At 33.3% G+C, this 21,164-nt stretch overlaps 1 protein-coding gene across 2 annotated transcripts in view; it reads left to right on the top strand.

Annotated features, from left to right (window-relative positions):
- LOC129799292 (cell adhesion molecule Dscam2) overlaps positions 1-21,164 on the top strand; it is a 163,136-nt gene that overhangs the window by 71,071 nt on the left and 70,901 nt on the right. For both annotated transcript variants that reach the window (XM_055843035.1, XM_055843036.1), the window contains exons 4-5: positions 5,580-5,701; positions 7,899-7,957. In XM_055843035.1, the coding sequence (XP_055699010.1) occupies positions 5,580-5,701; positions 7,899-7,957 (181 nt within the window). The remainder of the gene's footprint in view (positions 1-5,579; positions 5,702-7,898; positions 7,958-21,164) is intronic.

Here is a 21,164-nt window from a genome sequence, read left to right as displayed (position 1 = left end):
AAAAATGCTTGCGTTGACAATTCACTAACAGCTTCAAGGTGAATTGCCTTTGTACTCATGCAGATAAATAGACAGACATAGCCTTTCACCCTCTTTGCGTTTCTTAGTTGAGATGACTTCATCATGAACGGACCGGCGAAATCACATCCTGTCTTGAAGAAGGGATGTGCTTGTTGAACTCGAACCGCTGGTAAATCAGCCATAATTGGAACTTCAATTTTTGGCTTCTGCATGAAACATGTAATACATGAAAAAACTACTTTCTTCACAGCTTGTCTTCCATTAACTATCCAATATTCTTGACGTAGAAGACTCAATAGTAATGTGGTGCTAGCATGAAGTGATTTTTCATGAACAGATTCAATTAATAGTTTCGTAAAATGATGTTTGGGTGGAAGGATAATCGGGTGTTGCGTGTTATATGAAACTTGAGCATTCTGTAGACGACCTCTTACTCGAAGTAATCCTTTGTCATCAATAAAGGGAAGAAGTTTCTTTAACTTACTGTCCTTTGGCATTTGCTCACCTTTTTTACAACGCTTGATTTCTTCAAGATATTCCTGGTCTTGAACGTGTCTTATCAGAAGATCTCTAGCATCTGTCATTTCTTCAATTATGATAGGACCTTTCTTTTTTTCTTCAGACTTAGACTGACTATTCTTGATGAATCGATGAATGTAAGCTGTTGTTCTTATCAACTTTTCATAACTTGAAAATCTTCGAATCAATTCATCAATAAAACTTGGGCTACTCTGACAATTCATGAGGACATTCTTCTTGGGTGGTTTCTCCTCACCTGTATCTTGAGGTATGATTACTTTGTTCTGCGGCCAATGTTCTTCATCTTGCTTAAGCCACGCAGGACCTTGCCACCACAAAGAATGATGTATCAGCTCTTTCGGAGATACTCCTCGAGAAACACAATCTGCTGGATTGTCACTTGTTGGGACGTAACGCCAATCTTGAGGTGTCGTAACTTCTAAGATGTCGCTTGTTTTATTGGCAACAAACTGCTTCCATCGTCTAGGATGAGATTGTAACCACTGCAAAACAATAGTGGAATCGGTCCACATCACCTTTTTAACTTTCAGAGGATTCACTGCATCTTGAATTTTCTTGAGTAAATTTGTGAGAAGAGCGGCTGCTCGCAACTCCAATCGGGGAATCGATGTAGATTTCAATGGGCATACCCTTGATTTCGCAGCTACTTGATTTATCATGACTTGTCCATCCGGAGTTTTGAATCGCGCGAATATTACTACACCGTAAGCTTTTTCTGATGCGTCTGAAAAGCAGTGGAGTTCAATTTCTTCATCGCTGCATGGTATGAAGCGCGGCACCTTGACTTCTCTGAGCAGTCCAAATTCAGACCTTAACTTGTCATATTCGTTTTTTACTTCTTCTGGCAATGCAGTATCCCAATCTTTGGAGATCAACCACATTTTCTGATACATAATCTTAAATCGTATCGTCACTGGAGTTATGATACCCAGTGGATCGAAAATCTTAGCTGTTTCTGATAGTAACTGACGCTTAGTCATTGCCTTCTCTGGAACTTGAAACACGATACTGAATTCGTCTGATCCTGGAGTCCAGTTCAATCCCAAAGCCATGATGGATTTTGAATCATAAACTTCTTCTTGAGATATTGCTCGATCAGCTTCATCAATTGTTCCTAAAACCTGAATAGAATTGGATGTCCACTTTCGAAGTCTGAATCCTCCTTCTTGTAATACTTCTTGAATTTGATTCTTCAGCTTGATCGCATCTTCCTCTAACCTTGCACCATATAGAAGATCATCCATATAAAATCCACGTCTTATTGCTTCAGATGCTTTAGGATATTTTTCTTCATAATCATTTGCAACTTGGGCCAACGTACGTGTAGCTAAGTATGGAGCACAAGCGGTCCCATAAGTTACAGTCGACAATCTGAATTTTTCAATGTCCTTGGTCATGTCATCACGCCAAACAATCATTTGGTAATCTCTGTCTTCTGGATGTACTAAGATTTGTCTATACATCTTCTCAATGTCCGCTGAAAATGCTACTTCATATGTTCGGAATCTTAGTAGAATGGTAAGTAAATCATCTTGAATATGAGGACCAATAGCCAAAACGTCGTTGAGAGATATCTTGTCTGGTGTTGTTGGCGCCGATGCATCGAAAACTACCCTCAACTTAGTCGTTGTACTGGAAGGTCGTAGAACTGCATGATGAGGTAAAATGTAGTATTTTCCTTTATCATTACTCTTCTCATCTTCTATTATCTTTTCCATGTGACCTAAATCTTCGAATTCTTTCATGAAAAGTTTGTATTGAGTGTGAAATTCTTCATTTCTAGTGAATTTCCTTTCCATGGCCGTCAGTCTAGCTACAGCTGCTGATCGTGAGTCACCTAATTTATTCTTATCGTCCTTGAAAGGCAATCTCACGATATATCGTCCTGTTTCGTCTCGAGTGTGGGTGTTCTGGAATTGTTCTTCGCAAAGTTCTTCTTCTGGAGTCATGTGCTGACGTTTATCCATCACTTGATCTTCAACTTCCCAAAACCTCTGCACGATGGCATCCAAATTGCATCTTACATGATAAGAAGAAACATTTGTTGATTCTTTTTCGTCGAACAATCCACCTATCACATATCCAAATATAGTATTTTGAGCCACAGGTTTTCCTGGTTGAGTCATGAACATTCCAGGAGTTATTATGCTCATGGCATATTCGATGCCAAGAATCATATCTATCGGACCTGGCTTGTAGAAATCAGGATCAGCAAGTAGTATGTTTCCCAAGAACTCTACTTCTCTTCTGTCCACTTCTCTTGCCGGTAGTTCTGTAGTCAACTTGCTTAGAATGTAGGCATCCACAGAAATAATTTTCCTGTCATCATAACGTGAAGACATCTTGATCTGTACAAGTCCCTTGGTATAACCAACTGAAACTTCAGATGTTGCTTGAACTTCCACTCTTGCATTTTGCCTTTTTAGCCCAAGCCTCTGCACGAGTGCTTCGGACACAAAAGAGCACTCTCCTCCCTGGTCAATCAAGAGTCGACATTTCTGAAGGTTTCCTTCAACATCTTCAACATAAACTTGAGCGGTTGGTAGAACAGATTTTTTGAAACCTACGGCGTGATGTGTCTTCACTGTTCCTGAGTCAGATGGTTTCTTACTTGTCATTGATTGCTCCTCCTTTTGAGTTTCAATCTTTCCTGTTGAAGCTCCATTGTCCAAATGAAGTAAAGTATTGTGACGCTTTCCACAACTTTGACACTTCATCTTTCCTCGACAATCCTTTGCTCTATGAGAGCCTTTTAAACAGTTGAAGCATGTGCTATTATCATTCACAAACTTCCTTCTTGCATCAACTGAGAGTCTATTAAATTCTTCACATTCTTTTAGGGAATGATCCTGCGAGCATTTTAAACATTTTGCTGTTGATGTCAAATGCGTCTTTACCTTAGACTTCTCCTGAGTGGTATTTGAGTCTTCCTTTTTATACATTTCCATTGAATCTATTCTTCCTTTCAAGAAATCGAACCACTCTGTGAGATTTGGTATCTTGTGACATGAAAGCTTGCTTGCCCACAGCCTTTGTGTCTCATCATCCATATTTTGTTTCATGAAATGTATGAGCCAAACATCTCTAGTAGTACAATCATCTCCTAAAACCTCTAAAGCCTCCAGGATTTCCTTGTATGTATTGCATGCTTTCTTGATAGAAGATGCACTTCCAGAGCGAACCTTTTCTTGCGACTGCTTGATGAATTTTTCAATGTGAGCTGTGACGATGTGAGTCTTCTTATCATAATCCTTCTTCAGCATATCGAGTGCAATCTCATAATTAGCTTCAGTGATTGCCATATTCTTCAGAACTCCTTCAGCTTCACCTTTCAATGACCGTTTTAAATATTGAAGTTTCTGAACTGGTGAAATGCTTGAATTCTCATGCACAGTCGAACGGAAGGTATCATAGAATGTTGTCCATTCTGTATATTCTCCGGTGAAAGTCGGCAAAGATAATGGTGGCAACTTGACTCTTCCACCTTGTGAATTTACTGGAGTATTTCTTGTAGAATCTCCCAATTGTTGTGCCAATGATCTCGCGAACTCTTCCCATGGTTGTTGGCTTGGTATCTCCTGTGAAAGTAGCTCGGGAGACACTGCTCTTGACTTCATAGAATTAATTTTCATTCTTAATTGCAATCTCATGTCTGCAATCCTTTCCCTGAGCTCTGATGCCTGCTCATCCTCCTCCTCTTGATTAGCATTTGGTAGCCCTTGCATAAGATCATCAATTGATTCTAGAATTTCTTCTAATGGCTTTTCTAGTGCTATCACTTCTTCGAGAGTTGCTTGGAGTTCAGCTAGAGTTGGTTGAGTTGGATCATCAGAATTCAATATTCTTGAAAATCTTGTGAGTTTTGCTTTTATTGCTCCTCTTTTCTTATGCAAAAATGCTAGTGTTGGAGCCATCTTGAATTAATCGAGAGTTGAGACAATGTTCCTTGTAGATATCTTGTGCTGTACCTCTTTATAGATCTTCAGCTGTGATGATTCAATGAATGAGATCCTTGACTAAAGAATAATTTGATTCTCTTCCTTTGAATCCTTGAATATAGTTGCTGAATTTCTTGAAAAATAGACTCACGTCCCTTGATTGTTGGTAAAGCTCTTGAGTAAATTATTTGTCTGTGCTGGTATCTTGTAGATTAGTTCATTTAACTAATCCCTTATGTGTTCTCAAAGAACCTTTTGTTGCAAATGGACTGTATTTTTTTTGTATTTTTGGAATGATCACTTTCCTCGTAGGAAAAGACTGATGATCTCAGATGAAGCTTGCTGGTGTCTTTTTCCCACGAAGGACCAGATTTATGTAAATATGTTTTACCTGCAGACAATTTTAATATTATTAGCAATCTACAATCCGGTTCGGAGCACCAGATTTCGTATAAATGGAAGAATCTGCGCTGTGCAAAACCAACAATGCTTTATTTCGATTTGTCTCAATGTCAACTATAATTTTTAATTTTTTTACATTTTTTTCACTAAACTGCAACACAATGTATTCTTGGAAACGTATTAAATAAAATAATCATGTTTAAATATTTAACAATTTCTATATGTATAACTTATGTAATCAGTTAAATCTACACTTAGCTCCAAAAGCAAAAAAGCCCCTGCAGGTTAATCAAACTCATACAAAATAATGTATATAAAAACATAATAACAAACCCTCTAACACACCTCACGGACACCTCTCCCTCCTAAACCGAATTCTCATAATAATGAAAATGCTTTCTCTATGATGATCATCGTCATGTGAATGTGGAACTTTTCGGAAGTATATCTCATCCTATCAAATTCATTTTAACGAATGACACTCTCTTGTATCCTATAAAAACTTTCACATATTTTTATGTAAATTGGGGAGATAGTGGGGTGAGAAAAACCGAAAAAAGCCAAGGAGAATCGTCATTATTTCCTCCTCATCGCAAATATGTGAAATTGTTGTCAATTTGAACAATTTTCCTTTCCCTGAACACAGGAATTTTATATGGAATTTTTTCCCCATTTCAGGTGGAATGGTCGCCCGTTCTGCCCCATCAAGACTTGGTATTTCCACTGGCGAATGGGAGTCTCTTGTTTTACCCATTTTCGGCAGAAAAATATCGTCATGAGATACACTCGACTGTTTACAGGTAAAACATCTACTAAATCATTTGATTTTATTCATTTCTTTTCATTTATTTTAAATTGGAGTTTTCTAATGAGTCTAATAATTAAGCAAATTTATTTTATTATTTACCGAACTTATAAGAAAATCACACATAATAATTTGCAATAGACTTGAGATGTTATCAATAATACCATCTTCATCTTTATTGAGTAATGATTTTTATAGTATTTTAAAATTGAATACCTAATTTTCTTTTCGAATCCTGAAAAAAAAAAATATATATATATATATATATATAATCATGAAATCTTAAGATGGAGATAGACAGAGACTTGGTAAGCCTTCAAACTGAACATTTTAATTTTAAGGTTTAAAGCACTGTAAATTAAGAACTGCTGCCAGCGCCACTCCCTGACGAAAACAGTGCCCTCACGCGGTAGAAAAAATTGCTAGTGTCAGTAAATTCGTAGTAATTTTTATGCAATGAAAATTAATTTCCTAATAGGGGAAATGCTCATAATTTTGTCCAGTTTCTTATTTTGGACACTTTGAGGATAACATTGGACACTAAAAATAAATTGATTAAAATGATGGATTTTTATTCCAATATTTGATGAATAATGAATTCTATCTAAATATTTGTTCTTTTTGGAAGATTTTAACACTAAATACGTTAAAATTTGAATATGATTTGAGTTGAAATTGCTTTGTTGAAAATTCAGTGTGAGCAATTGCTTACGAGAAATATGACAGAACTTCGTGGCTTACTTCAGTCTTATTTAGTTTTGGTGAAGTACTAACAAAGTTTGTTCGCTGTTTTCGAGTAATATTATTGAATATTCATTGAATATTGTGTTGATTCACGTTACTGATGATTTGTACATTTGACCTGAAGTGAGATTTGCCTTGTGAATTATATTTTTCGTGTGAAAAATGGGAAATTTTTTAAGACATTCACCAGTGAGGTGATGATTCTTGTTTTGGACAGGTGTTTTTCTCACGATATTTCGTGAAGTTTTAGCTTTTGTGATGACTAGGTTGGACAAATGCCTGGAGAAACAAAGGAGCATCATCTCTACGAAAGAGATGCAGTGAGAAATGCCTTGAAAGGCTCCCGGAAAGGGCAGGGAATGAGCGAATCCGCACGTACTTGGAGTACCGAAGTCAACTCACTTTAATGAATGATATGGAAAGTTTCTGGGCTTCTTGTGACATTCCACGTTTCCCTTACATGACCAGGAAGAGGACTTGGTAAGATTGGTTCATAAAATGAAGAACAATGGGCATCCTGTTGAGGCGGATTATCTGTCCAAATTTACAGACAAGTTGTAAAATTTAATAACCAAGTTGTCCAAAATACGAGTCAAATTCACCTCTACATATCAATTTATTTTTAAACGTATTAAAACTAATTTTAGTAAAAATGAGATGATAAATAGCTTGCCAAGTTTCTAAACAATCCTTCTGAAAAGAGAGTAACAAAAAAAGTCAATTAGTATTGAAAATATCGCACTTCAAACTTAGGATATCGATGCTTATATGCAGACTGTCCAAAATTATGAGCACTTCCCCTATAATCGATAACGAAATTTTATCCGAAATTCAATTATAGTATTACTACTAAGGTATTTTGGGTAATGTTTTGAGTAATTAATAAATCGGTTCAAATCGATTATGATCAGATAATGGATCGGTTATAAACCGATAAGTTATATTTGTCCGAAAATCAATTTTATTACTCTTAAACTATTTTTGAGAATCTTTTGGGCGGTTTCTGAATCGGTTCAAGTCGGTTGAGAACCGGTAAGCGGTAAATGATGCGAAAGTTCTTTTTGAGTTACGAGTATAGTGTAACTCACGAAAGTTCTAAGTTCGAGATTCTAGCACATCGCAAAGCATGGGATACCTTGTCATTCTTAAGAAAGCTTTGTTTTAAATTTTCTTATTTTCTGATATTTTCATTTAAATTGAGCTTTTGTTTTTTTACGTTTTTTTAAATGACCTACGTGCACATAAGTTTACTTCAAAATTCTCCATTTTGACAAACAAATTTCATAGTAGAGGGGATAAGATTAGTCAATAAATCTATGCTAGTTTATTAAATATGTCGATTGAATAAACGATTTTGAAAATTTCATGATAATCCTTTTGATTTAATATGACACCATACATTAGAGCATAAATAATAATTATCTTATATCTCTACAATCTCTTTAAAGGTGCAAACTGAAGAATTTGGTTGGAACTATTACCAGTCGTGAGGTTCACGTCAAAGGAGGTAAGTTTGTCACCATTATACTCTATAGTTGTACCTCGTAAAATCTAAAATGCTTTGCCCACAATAAATTTTAATGTTTAACCCCAGTCGAGAACAAAATATCTACTGATGTAAACCCACTCACGCTGAGCTTGTATCACACAATAATCTTCCGCTTGTCGATATCATTTTGCCTCCAGATAAACGTTTCCGCTCTAGGACGTGCAAGACCAATTTTCATCTCTGAATCCCTCAAACCCCTAAAAGAATTTTCTTACTTGGGAAATTGTATTTTGAGGATATCTCACAATTCTCCATGTGATTGTGTGTGGCTTCAAATATTTTCTTATCGGATCATTGACTTTGAACCGTTGCCACCCTTTATAGAAAGGGGCGATTTAACCACCCCCTTCGAACACAACTTTAGTAAATGCCTTTCCCGTTTATCCCCATGCCAAAGCCCCATCCTCACACATGGATGTGATTGTGTTGTGTTATAATAAATCGGATTGTCTCGTGTGTTAGGTTTATATTATATCGAAATACAAGACATTTTGCTTACTGGGTGAATTTTCAAAACAGACGGCTTTAGGGTTAAATCGTTTTGTAATCAGATAGGGATTTGATATCGTATGGATTAACTCTCTGGGAAAGTTGAATGACTTAGTATATATTTTTCTACAATCTTCCTTTCTTCAAATCCAAATTCAAATCAGCATTTAGGATTTTATATCGCCTTCCACCATTCTTTCATCCACTTACCGTGCTTTTTTAAACTCACCAAACTGTGCAGAAAAAAAGGAAACACTTTCTAGTCATTTGATGAATTTGAATTAAATTATCTACCTGATTTTTTTCTTCCGTCTCCAACTGAAGTTTCCGAGCATGGAAACATTGAAAGAAACAGGAGGATTTGTACATGATTCATTTAGCAAATCTCACAAATTGCGAACATTCGGTAGAATGGTGAATTGTAAAAAATACACAGTTTGTATTTTTTTGCGTCAGTGCAGAAAAGCAGAAAAAACATGTTTGCATAACAAGTTATTAGATTTGTACCAGCATTTGGATTTCTTTTAGCTTTTGTGGCAAATTAAATTTCTCCGCTGGAATACATTCTAGGCTGAATGGTTGAAATGAGGTCGATGAGGTCTAAGCCACAGTGAATTATGAAATGCTCCTTTTTAGGAAATGATCGTTTTACTCTGGTACACTGTGCCAAAATACCGAACAGTAGGCAACAACATTATAACTTGTAAACTACCGGTCGGGATTTCATTAGGCTGGAAGGGTTGGGATTAAATGAGCTCTTTTAAGATAAACAATTCCTACGCCTTTTAGTACCGTAGACAGATTCCTTTGCGAGAAAAACCGTGAGTCGTTTGTTCTCCTTTGGCGTTTTTTGAATTTCTCGGCTCTTCAGGGGAGAGATTTAAATAAAGTACTGATAGAATCTAGCGATGCCGATTAGAGATGAACTGGCATGCAAAGTAAGGGAGTTGAACAAGACAACCCCGTCAACAAAGATAGTTCGCGATAGCTAGTTAAAATGAGCTCTCGGCACCAAGATTCCTCGCGGTCCCCGCACCCTGACAGAGGCCCCATAGGAATCAGAAGTGAGGTCAAGTACCGCGGAAGTCCCGATGAAATCAAACGAAATAGAAAAGAAACCGCTCTCTGACGGAGGAGTGATAAGAGATCACAACCCACCGGAATGTTGCGATGCCTAGAGATTATGATCGCAAGGGCCGAGGCCACAAAAGTAGTATCTGACGCATCTGACGTACCTGACGTATTTAATTCCAAAGCCTTTATTGAATCGTTAACTTCATCTAAATGAGCCTAAAAACTTTAAAGATTTAAAAAGACGAAGAAATAACCAATTTCAAATTGTAACAGCTGAGTAGTACCAAAAATATTAGTAGCTGTTTTTTATTTGAGCGTCAGTCAGAGATTGGGACCAAGATTGGGACAAACCCAATCCCCAATTTATTTCAGAGTAGAGATAGGAAATATTCCTGCCTCCTCCCGGAATTGAACCAAGAACCCTTTATTGTGTAGGCGAATGCTCGAACGGCTCTAACCTAACAATTGAAGAATAGGGGCACACGCTCTGACCAACTTTGCCATATACATTTTTGGTAATAGGGGGAAGTGGGGCACCTTTGAAAGTGGGTCAACTTTGAAATTTGGATTTTTCTCCTATGTTCAAATGGATCTGAGCCACATCATAACGGAATTTAGCTTCTCAATCCACTTGTGCAACTAAATTATATCACGATAATGCTCAATTTTATTTAAAAATAGGTGAAAAATCCAAAGTTCAAAGGTGCCTCACTTTCAAAAGTGCCCCACTTCCCTATATAGATATTTCTTTCACCCTAGATTCTCTTATAAATTAAATATGGTATTCAATTTATTAATTAAAAAAACGTCTACAATCCTTATCTTAATTATTTTTATCTTCTATCTAATTATTTCTATCTCTACATAGGTCATTTAATACCCTAGTTAGCACCGTATATAATTACGGACGATAGGCCAAGAAGACGCCGTTTCAACGTCTTTTTAGGGTTCACTTTAAATTATTAGTGCACCTTTTATTTTTTTTTATATCTGCTCTTAAAAATTGTTTGCTAGTGTAATTACATTTGTGCTATGGTAATGATATTCAACATTAAATTCTGTGGTCAGAATCACTGAAAAAGAATGCCAATTGCAAATGTTATCCCGCTGGGAAATGATGAGGATGGGAAAGGATGAGTGTAATACCAGAAAATTAAAAACAAAACATTTTATTGGAAAGTGTTCACCTGAAATCGATTTGTTGCAAATTTAATTTTAAGCGTGTTGGAGAAGCATTTCTGAGATTTTAGTTTAATAAATTTTCGTTAATTTCGAAAATAATCTGCAAATCTTACCCACAAGTTTAACACATATCCGGCTCTTTTTATTGTTTCCTTTAAAAAAGGCTACCTGCCCATACCACGAAGTTCTAGCAGTAATACCATAAAAATATTACTTACATATTTGTAAAGCATAAAGGCCCATACCGAATACCTTTACACCTGGTTTCATGTATATATCATGAAAATATAACCGCAATTTCTTCCAATAGTAAATTCCATGAGCCATACATAATTATGTGGTTCTACACATTCCATATAGCCTCAAGTATACTCGAGAAAGCATGATTTGTATCATATCATGCAAAATTGTATAGCAGTTACAATGCTCGAGAGTTATAGGAACGTAAATTTATCTCTTTTGAATTATTCATTCTCTGATTCAGATTACGAAAAGATGACGTTTTACTATGAATATTGTAATTTCCTATTACTTCCATTAAAACAAAACAAATATAATTGCCAAATATAATTCAAATTGCGTCTCAAATTGAAATGGCAGAAAATGATATGCAAAAGGTAATATGTGAGAAATTTTCATGTGAGAAATACGTAATTTTGATATCTATTGGATGAAACATAGTTATTTTTCGTTTGTGAATAATTTCGCGGATGAATTTCTAAATGTCCTTCTGACACAAATTTTATTGACAGCATTAATGGTACATGAAATATGTGACAAATTTCTCCTAACTGCCTCTATATAATTACCAATTTATGTTTACTAATTATTGTAGAGAGGCATGGTCATATGATATCTGCTTCTAAGTTTATGACGCAAATCTAACAGGGATTATTATGTTCTATAAGTTTATTGAATTTTCATTGAGAGATTTTGCCTAGGTTATAAGATATTCTGTTTCATACAACCTCCGCATCATACAGAAAATCGAAAATGTTTTAAATGAGAAAACTTGAAAGGTAAAAGAGGCAAAAGTCTGAAAGAGGAAACATACAATCTTAAGACATGAACTTATTTTTATTTTTAATTCGCTCTTTCAATATTGAAACATGAAAGTTTTCTCTTTCTTCTTCACTTTACTTTTCCCCATCAAATTCAATCTCAGGCTCCAAAAGAGTACAAATCATCATATATGGAACACCCACAGAGAAAGCTCTCTATGAGTAAACTATTATGGGTTTTATATACCAAGAAGTTGAGAAATGCAATATTCGCAATATTGGAACTAAATTCTATGACTTCTGCAACTATGCAATGGACACAAATTATACAAATAAAAAAAATGAGACTTCTTAACATATTTCACTCTGTTGAGTGCCATGTTGTGGGAGTACAAGAAAAGTTGAATTATTTCGTTTATTGTCATCCTTGTGGAAATAACATGTCTATATATTTCCCCATGGAGGGATTCAAACAAGAACTAGTATGGTATCAGAGTTGAACACCAATTATAGAAATAATTGTGTTTGAAAGATGTTTGAAATAAAGTTCAACAACGATTCTATTTTGGGATAAATATTCAGTTTAATTGGTGCTTGCACACCTTTTCGATTTCCTCAATTTCAATTTCGACTTAGTGAAATTCGTTTGCCATTAGAATGTCAATTTTAGTGCCTGAGGTACACCTTTTAGATCTGTAAAATTTCATGAAATCAAAATTCATGTCCCTTTCTTTCTCAAAAGATTTGCATAAGTCTATCCCACTTTTTCGGACACGAACTGCACCAAATTTGATTTGGTGTGATGTTCAAAATAAGAAGAAGAGTGTGAAAGAGCAAGATGGACATATTGAAAACTTTGAAGAAAAATGGGATGTACATTTTGACTTTATCAAATTTTTCTGATCTAAAAGATGTGCCAGAGCCATAAGCTATCAAATATTTTTGTACAATACGAGTAAGTGATTAAAATGGATAAATTAACATCAAATTTTACTTTTTTCATTCCATTGGAAATTTTTAAATTCATTTTCGTTTCAAAATTGTCAAAGTATAAACAATTTCGATTTGTTAGAAAGAGAGAAACAAATATAGTTGTAAGTAACAGAACAAGATGAATAATTTCGATCAAAAACTTAATCGAAATAAATTGCTCATTATATGACTTCAGAGAAAGCTAAATGATAAAATTTGCGATCATAAAACTTAGACTGAAAAAATATTCAAAATTCGTTTCCGAAACCCCAAAAGAAAAACTTATTTAAAATTCCTAATTATTTCCGTGAGAATTTTTAAGAGATTTCTTATTCGAATTTCAAATTGAAATCAGTGTCAATATTTACAGTCTTTACCTTTTTGTCAAAAATATCAAAATAATTATAATATTCCTTTCTCATAATAATTTCTCACATAGACATTGACTGACTTCTACAATAGCTTTCCAGTGTAATTTATCAATTTTCACAATTAAAAAAATCAGGTTGAATATTCGAAATTCAAATTGAATTTTCGAATATGAATGACATCCATAACATCATAATTATTTAGTTCTTATCTTAGACACTTTTATATAAGGAAACAACCGCTGTGAACAGGCAGAATAGGCAAGATATTGATAGATATATTGAATTAAAATAGATAATATTCTTATAGAATGTCGATCAACGTTTTGAAATGGTTTTGATGAACATACGAGGTGTGTTCAAAAAATAAGGTGAATTTTTATTTTTCTTGAAAAATGCGAAAAATATTTATTTATTCTTTAAAATCTATTTTGTTCCATTCAAAATACTCTTCACTTCTGAACTTTTACCTATCCTCAAAGTCCTTTATATGCGCTTTTTTATTTTACTTTGAGCTCTTCCGGCGATACGGTCTTTATATTCTTAATCGTACCAAACCACCAACTTTTCCCTCGTCTTTTAAGTTCTAGGAACAGTCAAAATCTCTGGAGGGCAATTCCGGTAAAAACGGTAATGGAGGTATAAATTTTTTGTTTTGGCAAAAAAAAGAAACGAACAAACAAGGATTTTCGGATGATTTTTTGGAGCAAACGTCGCTGCCACACGGTCAGAAATGTCTTTAATGGTTATTCGACAGTTTTGTATAATAATTTTTCTAATTGTTTTAAAGTTTTAATAGGTTTTTGACGTCCAAGACCGAGCATCGACATTAGCATGTTCTAGGTGTTTTGTGAAGGCCCTATAACACTTTTAAATTCTTATTTTTGCTCAAAATAAACTCCTTAAAAGTTGATATTTTAAGTACGTTTGAACGTTTAATTTTATTTTTTTCGCACAAATTTTAATACAGATTGTTCGATTCATTTTTTTCATTAGCAAAACGTCGCCAAAAATTTTAAAATAAGTCTAACTTTTTTTATCTGTAAAAACCAAGCTAAAAATACGAAATAGCTGGTAAGCATTATTACTATTATACCAAAAAAAAGAAAAATCCAGAAATGAATGTACGAAGTACTCTAATTTTGAAAATTCACCTTACCTCTTATTCAATTTCGAAAAGACCCAACGCCAAAATCTTAATAATATCCCAGATATTCTAGGATACTGGAAATAATAATAATCAATTTTAGTAACTATCTAATGCATTCCATCAAATATAAACTCTTAACTGCGAACTTATACAAAAAAGTAGTTTTTTATATTCCTTTTGAATCTATTAACTAATCAACTCTGGTTGTAAAACTTTTCTGCATGCTGTGTAAAAGATGCAGTTTCAATGTGAATTATCCAAGGAATTTTATGGGAACAGTATAGTGGAATTTTATATAAATTTTTCCGGCTTTCTACATTCGCCACATAATTCAAACAATATCCTTACCACCCTCCTCCTCCTCTCAACATTTCAAAGGAGGCCTCTGGTTGGTAAAAATAGAAATGGCAAAATTTATGTGGGTGAACAGAACATAAAAATCTAGTGATGTTTTAGGGTTAAACCACTTAGCATTTTTTCTTGTTTTTTACAGCGACCGCCCATCAATAAAAAGAAAAATTATTTGAAGTTAAAAGATTCAAAAAAATGTTAAATCATTGATTTTAACTTTGGGAAACCGCGGCATAAATTCCTTTAGGGACTATTTATTTGTTTTCTTAGGGATATACCATGGGATAGTATAACTAACCGAGAATCACGTAAGAATTTTCTCTACGTAAAGGGAGTGTTTTTGATTGGTTGGAAACTAAGGAGATATCAAATATTTAATATATAATTTTTAAGATCTTTCAATCTCAATCTCAATTATCAAAATCTCAAAGAAGAAGCAACACTGATAAAAAAGAGGCTGCGATTAACTTTTTTTCCTCATAACTTTAACACTCTGTAGGTGTAAAAATATACCAACATTTATTTTAATCTTAATTTGACACATTTTTAAGGGTAAAATTAACATGAAAAAGAGTAACTTTAACCCATAATATACCTAAAAAGGGTCATATTTACACCGGTTTCGGATCAATACTACAGGGTAAAATTAACTTTTCGTGAATGTTATTTTGACTTTTTCGGATTTCTCTCAGTGAATAATAGAGTTTTGTTCATTTACTACAAATGAGTGACCCTCCTTCTCTTCTAAAAGCTGCAAAATCATATTTTTGAACACATCAGGAATATTAAAAAATACAACATGATATCTTAATGTTATATTGAAATATTTTAAATATTGAAATAAATATTTTTATTCTATTTTCAATGGGTCCATCGCCGTCTTAACGTTGTTTCCAATATTTGCACAATTGCATCAAAAGGATATTTTTTTACGAAGAGTGCACCCAATGTGTAAAGGCCTTTCCATTGAAAGGTACAATGGAGTAGCAATTGAATCTGTTTAATTTCCTGCATAGTAATTAAAGTTTTAAGATGATTTATGTTGAAATCAAAAAAAGTTATTTCTGAACCAATCCACAAGGAGTGGCGTCAAATTGATTAGTTTGAGCATAATGCTATATGTTTTCTACTTCACCACTGCTTTTATTTATTTATTCATTATGGAAGGCAGTATAAGAATTCCATGAATACAATACCCAGAATAGGACAGATTCTGGGCGTTTCGTTTTCAATTGTTATTCTGCTCCTTGAGCACGCGGTGGATATAGAATAAAAGAATGCCGGAAAAATGGCAATAAACAATAGATTCTACCCATTTTGGCGCAACCACATGAGAGTACACACACATTTTTCACCCTTCAGATTTATTTTCACTTCAACTCTCCATTGAAATTGATTACAATGGACTTTTTCAATTCAATTAAAAAGAGGTCCATTTTCCAACCAACTTCCATCACACAATTCAAGTTTTCGTATATATTTCTTCCTTTACACGATTTTCTTCACAATTTGATAAAATTTGTTTCTTTTTTTGTAGAAAGAATTATATGCAGAACTAATACAATTTATTTGAACTTTGATAATTCAGAAGGAGTTTTCAAAGGAATGTGTTTCACATATGTTATTATACTTCCATTTCATGTCGTTATATAATTATAAAGAAAATTCAAAGAAAAGTTCACAGAATTCTCTGAAATTAGTTCTGATGTTCCACGACTTATCCTATGTCATTTTTTAAAAAAAAAAGTTTTTATAAAATTATTTGAAAACATGTCGATCTTCTGATTTGATTCAGAGTAAGTAGTACTTCGGTGCTATGAGTTATCAAGTCAAGGATAAGGGTGTTCAGAGTCAGTTATTTTATGGCCACTTCGCTCCAATTGAAAATAAGTATTAATTGTTTACTTTTAATAATTCAATTTTAAGTAAAAATTTTCACAAAAATATTAGGGGAGACTGGGGCATAAAGTCACAAAACGGATATTTTATTTTTTTTACAAGCTACCCTAGCGCTCCAGAAATTTCTAATTAGTGCAGTCTTATAGGAAATTTACTGCTCTACAACTTTGTGAAAATCATTTTCCTCTATTGTTTAAGGAAATACATTTATCGAGCTTTTTTCTAAAAGGTAATTTTGTGACCATTCTCAAAAATGCTGGGGCTAATAGTACCAAGTATGGAATATTATCATATTTTGATTTGCTTTATTACGGGTTTTCGTAAATTTAAAAAAATAGCTAGGTGACATATTTTTATAGAAAATTTATTCCTCTACACCTTTTTAAAACACAGTTTTCACTAACTGAACGAGAAAAGTGCTTTTCAAGCTATTTTAGAAAAAAACACACAATGAGACTGCTAATCGTTTGACCAATGCAAACAAAAAGCGGCAAGACATGGAAATGACGTTTCTTCTCGACGTGAGACATCAGAAATTGCTTCGGTCTTTGTTAGTTTTTGCTCCATAGCTTTTGTTACTTTTTACCCCAAGTAGTCATTTTCAATAAAAGGATTTTTGGAGAAAAGAATTTTGTAAAATTCTAAAATAGATAGTGGTTTCGTATTCAAAGAGTCCAAATCATTTAGGTAATATTTACCAGTGGATCAATTTTGGTAAATAAGTAGGTCAAAATTGATATCTGCTGTAAAGAAAACATTTTAAAAATAGGACTAAAAACTTCAATATTTTTTTTAATTTCTGAAATCCTTGTTCGAATTCTAAGAAACTTACGACTTTGAAGAAGGTCTATGGAGGCCATCTATGGAAAAAATTTTAATCCGCTATCTCTTTTACCTTGGAAGATATTAAATTTTCAAATTTTCAATCTGTGACTTTTTGCCCCAGTCTCTCCTACTTAAAAAGAAAGTAGAGAAATCTGTATTATGCTGTCTTAGAACTGATTTATTTCTAAATGTAAAAAGCAATCATGTTATCAGTAATGATTCAAACCCAACGTTAAATAAAATTGAAAAGGAGATGGCAAAGCGTCCCAGTTTTGCAGAATGCTCGAACTTACGAGGTAAAACTCTTCGTGAATTACATGGTTTTAGCTGAGTTATGGTACTTAGTTGTTTACTACATTCACTGCATTTAATGTTTTAATTTGATGGTTTTTTTTTGCCGATAAAATTTATTTTTTTACTGCTCATTTGTACCGGTCTGGAAAAGTATGAAATGGAATCGTCCGTTTTTGATAATTAACATTCGTCTTCTCTCTTTGAGTACGAGCTACAAAAGACAATCTACTCTAAGAAAATACGGAAATTTTCATTCTCCCCGAATGATGTTGATGATGTTTTTATAAAAAGTAATTTCCTCCTGAGATGTTTTCTTGCTATTCAAATCTTGTGTTTTTTTTTCTTGAACATAGCTAATATGAATAGAGAAAACAAGAGAGAAAGAAATTTAAGAATATTCTTAATGCCACCACTGAGACATATCCAAGGAAAATGAGACACCATAAATATATCTTGGTGTATCTTTTGAATGTCATTTTGAGATGCAGTAATGGTGCGGGACCAAAGATAAAGAAAGTTAGAAGAAGAATAATTAGAAAATACACAGCAATTAACAGAAGGAAGAAGCTGCTCATTTCTATAGTTGGGATTCATTCTGTTTTTTTTTTTGTGTCCCTCAACTATGGAAAAAGTTGAATGAGACTAGGATGTATTCTTCGGTGGATAAAAATGAGGGTTTTTTCTTAGTATTGTTTTGGTGCTTTTTTCTTTTTTTTTTTTGGTGAAAAAAAATGTGGCTGAGGGAACGCATTACTTAACAATACCCGAGAGAATATGGGGGAGATTAATTAAGAGTACTCCAATTTTCTTTCATGTGCCCATGCGAAATGTTTGAAACTATAGCAGTGAAGTATATTAAAGAACTTTGAAAAGCTCCATACCTTTTTTGTTGCACAACACCTTCTCTCCTGTCCTTCCACTGTGAGTTGGCCAAACAATAGAGTAAAATCCAGCTGTTTAGCATGTTTCAAAATAAAACTCTAATTGCAGATGCTGGAGCATGAGAGTTAGTTGGGAAAGAGTATAGGAGACAACTTGGTATTCCACTTCTGGGAAAATTACTTTTACCAGATAATTACTTTTTCCAGTAGCATCTCGTTTCAGGATAGTTGCATAATAACATCATTCACGTGGTATTGTATATAATATCCCACCCTCTTTGCTCTTTCGGGATTTTTACACAATGATGCTCAAATCACTGTGTTTGACACGCTCAAGGGAGAAGATATCGCGAAATCAACCAATTCACTTGATCACATTTCCCATCATCTCGTAGCCTTATCATTCTTTCTGTCTAGAATTTCACACTTTATCTTAAAGGGGTTGATAAATCCAACAAGAATAAGTATCGAACTTTATAAAATGAGAATTTCATTCAAAATTTAAGGCAAAAAACAAACGAGCAGTAAAAAATTAAAAATGAGCAGTAAAATATCTGATTATGGTCAGTAAAAAACTTAAATCTTTACAAAAATGGGTCTATTTTATATATTTAACATTTAAAATAGTTCCATATAGAGTGAAAAGCCCTTTATTTTCCCTTTGCCAAAATTTGGACGATAATATCACTGTTTCAAAATTTTTTGTTACTGATCAATTTTAACTTTTTACTGCTCATTTATTCAATGCCAAAATTTAATAATTACCTTTCTTATAATTTTACTCATAATTTAATTTAAAAAATATTCAGTTTTCAACTAGACTTTTTAATAAAATTACTAGGCCAAAATCTTTAACTTTTGTAAAATGTAAAATTCCGAGTAAACCAATTTAGGGTCCGGACCGGGCAACTGTTCTGCAACTTGAAAAAAATCAAATAAAGATCTCCAAAATACTCTAGAATCGTATAAATACTAAAGTATAACTGAGTGTTCTATTAAAATCCAATCTTCCAATTTAGTTTGTCCGGAATTTCAAATTTTACCCTGTTCCTGCCACATTTTTTTTTAATCTAAAATACAACTATTTGCAATTACTACCTATATCTAACTATAAATTCCATTATAGTGACCAATGAGACTTCTCTTCGGAAGTAATCACGATCTAAAATTAAAATATTAAAGTATTAAATATCAGTTTTTAAATATCACAAATAAATAGTTTACGCTTCTAAAAAAGTAAGAAAAACAATGAAAAATATTTATAAGTTTTAAAAAAGAAAGATTTCCGGCACCTTTAACCTTTAACTTGAAAAAGTGATCGATTTATTTAAGTCGCGCTACGCCCATATTTGAACAATCTGATCTACACTCAATAAACTTATTAAGCCAATTAAAATTTTAAAAAAATTTATAGAAGCAACTCAAATGTAATTAATTTAAGCTCACTATTTTTACTTTTTTTTCATTTCTGTTAAATTTTTATTTGTTTCAATACAATAGACTAATTAATAAGAGAATTTCTAATTTTTTAATGACCCCTGTGGGTGGCCATTTTTGTGGTTGGACCTTAAACACCAAAATATCCATTTATTTGACATATTAAATTCAAAAATATCAACCTTAGTGTACTGAAAAGGGGCGTGTCCTAAAATTTTAGACAAAGATTAATAAAATAATAAAATACTTCTTCCTCACTTCAAACTAAAGAACTTAAGAAAAATACAGTATTATATAAAAAGTCCACTTTATTGTTCCCGACATTTTATGTTGTAGTAAATAAACAGCAGCTCTAATCACTGAATAGCTGCAATTAAATTTTAATAGTTAATGTATATTTAAATCATAAATTGATTAATTAAAAATTTTTCAATTCAATTTATGGTATTTTAAAGCTATCTCTAAACAGAACTTCACCTCCTAAAACCCAAAATTTACTTTCTATCTTCTCATGCCTATTGCGTTCGAATATTTTCGAAAACATGTGTATTTATGAATCAGTTATATTAATAATAAATTGATAATTTTCAAGAAAAATCTTTAACCTAGAATACCTTTGGCATTAATCAACAGCCCCTTTAATTTCGATTCCCGGATCTTAGATGCTAAAGTAGTACCCTGAAGTAAAGGTTCTTCAAGTTGATTGAAAAAAAATCTAATTAAATTTTTCAATTCGAATGCAGTTGAAAGCTTTGGTTCAAAAAAGCTTTTCGTGTAACTTCAAATAGACGTTGAAAGTTTTTTACACTCCCACACAATATTTAGCACAAATCGTGCGGTAAATCGCAAAAATGGACAATAAAAGCTCATGTTGGAAGTTCGTATGGAAAAAAAATAGAAAAGAGGGAATTGCTGTGGGAAAGAAGGAAGAAAGTCGAAACACGACTTGCATATTTAATTTCATCCACGCGATATGAGTTTGCAGACAGTGGATTATCAAAAACCATCACGTTCTTTTCGTTTTTTTTGGAGAGAATCACGACTTCGCGACCTCGTACCCTGTTTTGGCATCATACTCCATGCAAATAGTGATAAAAGTTAAGGTATAGAACATACAATTTTCCCATGTTGATCCGTGTCTTTGGTATTTCGTGTTTGTATTTAGATACATTTCCAAAATTATTTTATTCCACCCAATTGCTGCTGTTTCAAGTCACCACCCTCCAATTGTAGAATGTTACC

This window comes from Phlebotomus papatasi, chromosome 1, assembly GCF_024763615.1.
Source record: "Phlebotomus papatasi isolate M1 chromosome 1, Ppap_2.1, whole genome shotgun sequence".
Taxonomy (NCBI): Eukaryota; Metazoa; Arthropoda; class Insecta; order Diptera; family Psychodidae; genus Phlebotomus; species Phlebotomus papatasi.
The sequence above is the reverse complement of the archived record's forward strand: the minus strand, read 5'-3'. Positions and strand labels throughout refer to the sequence as shown.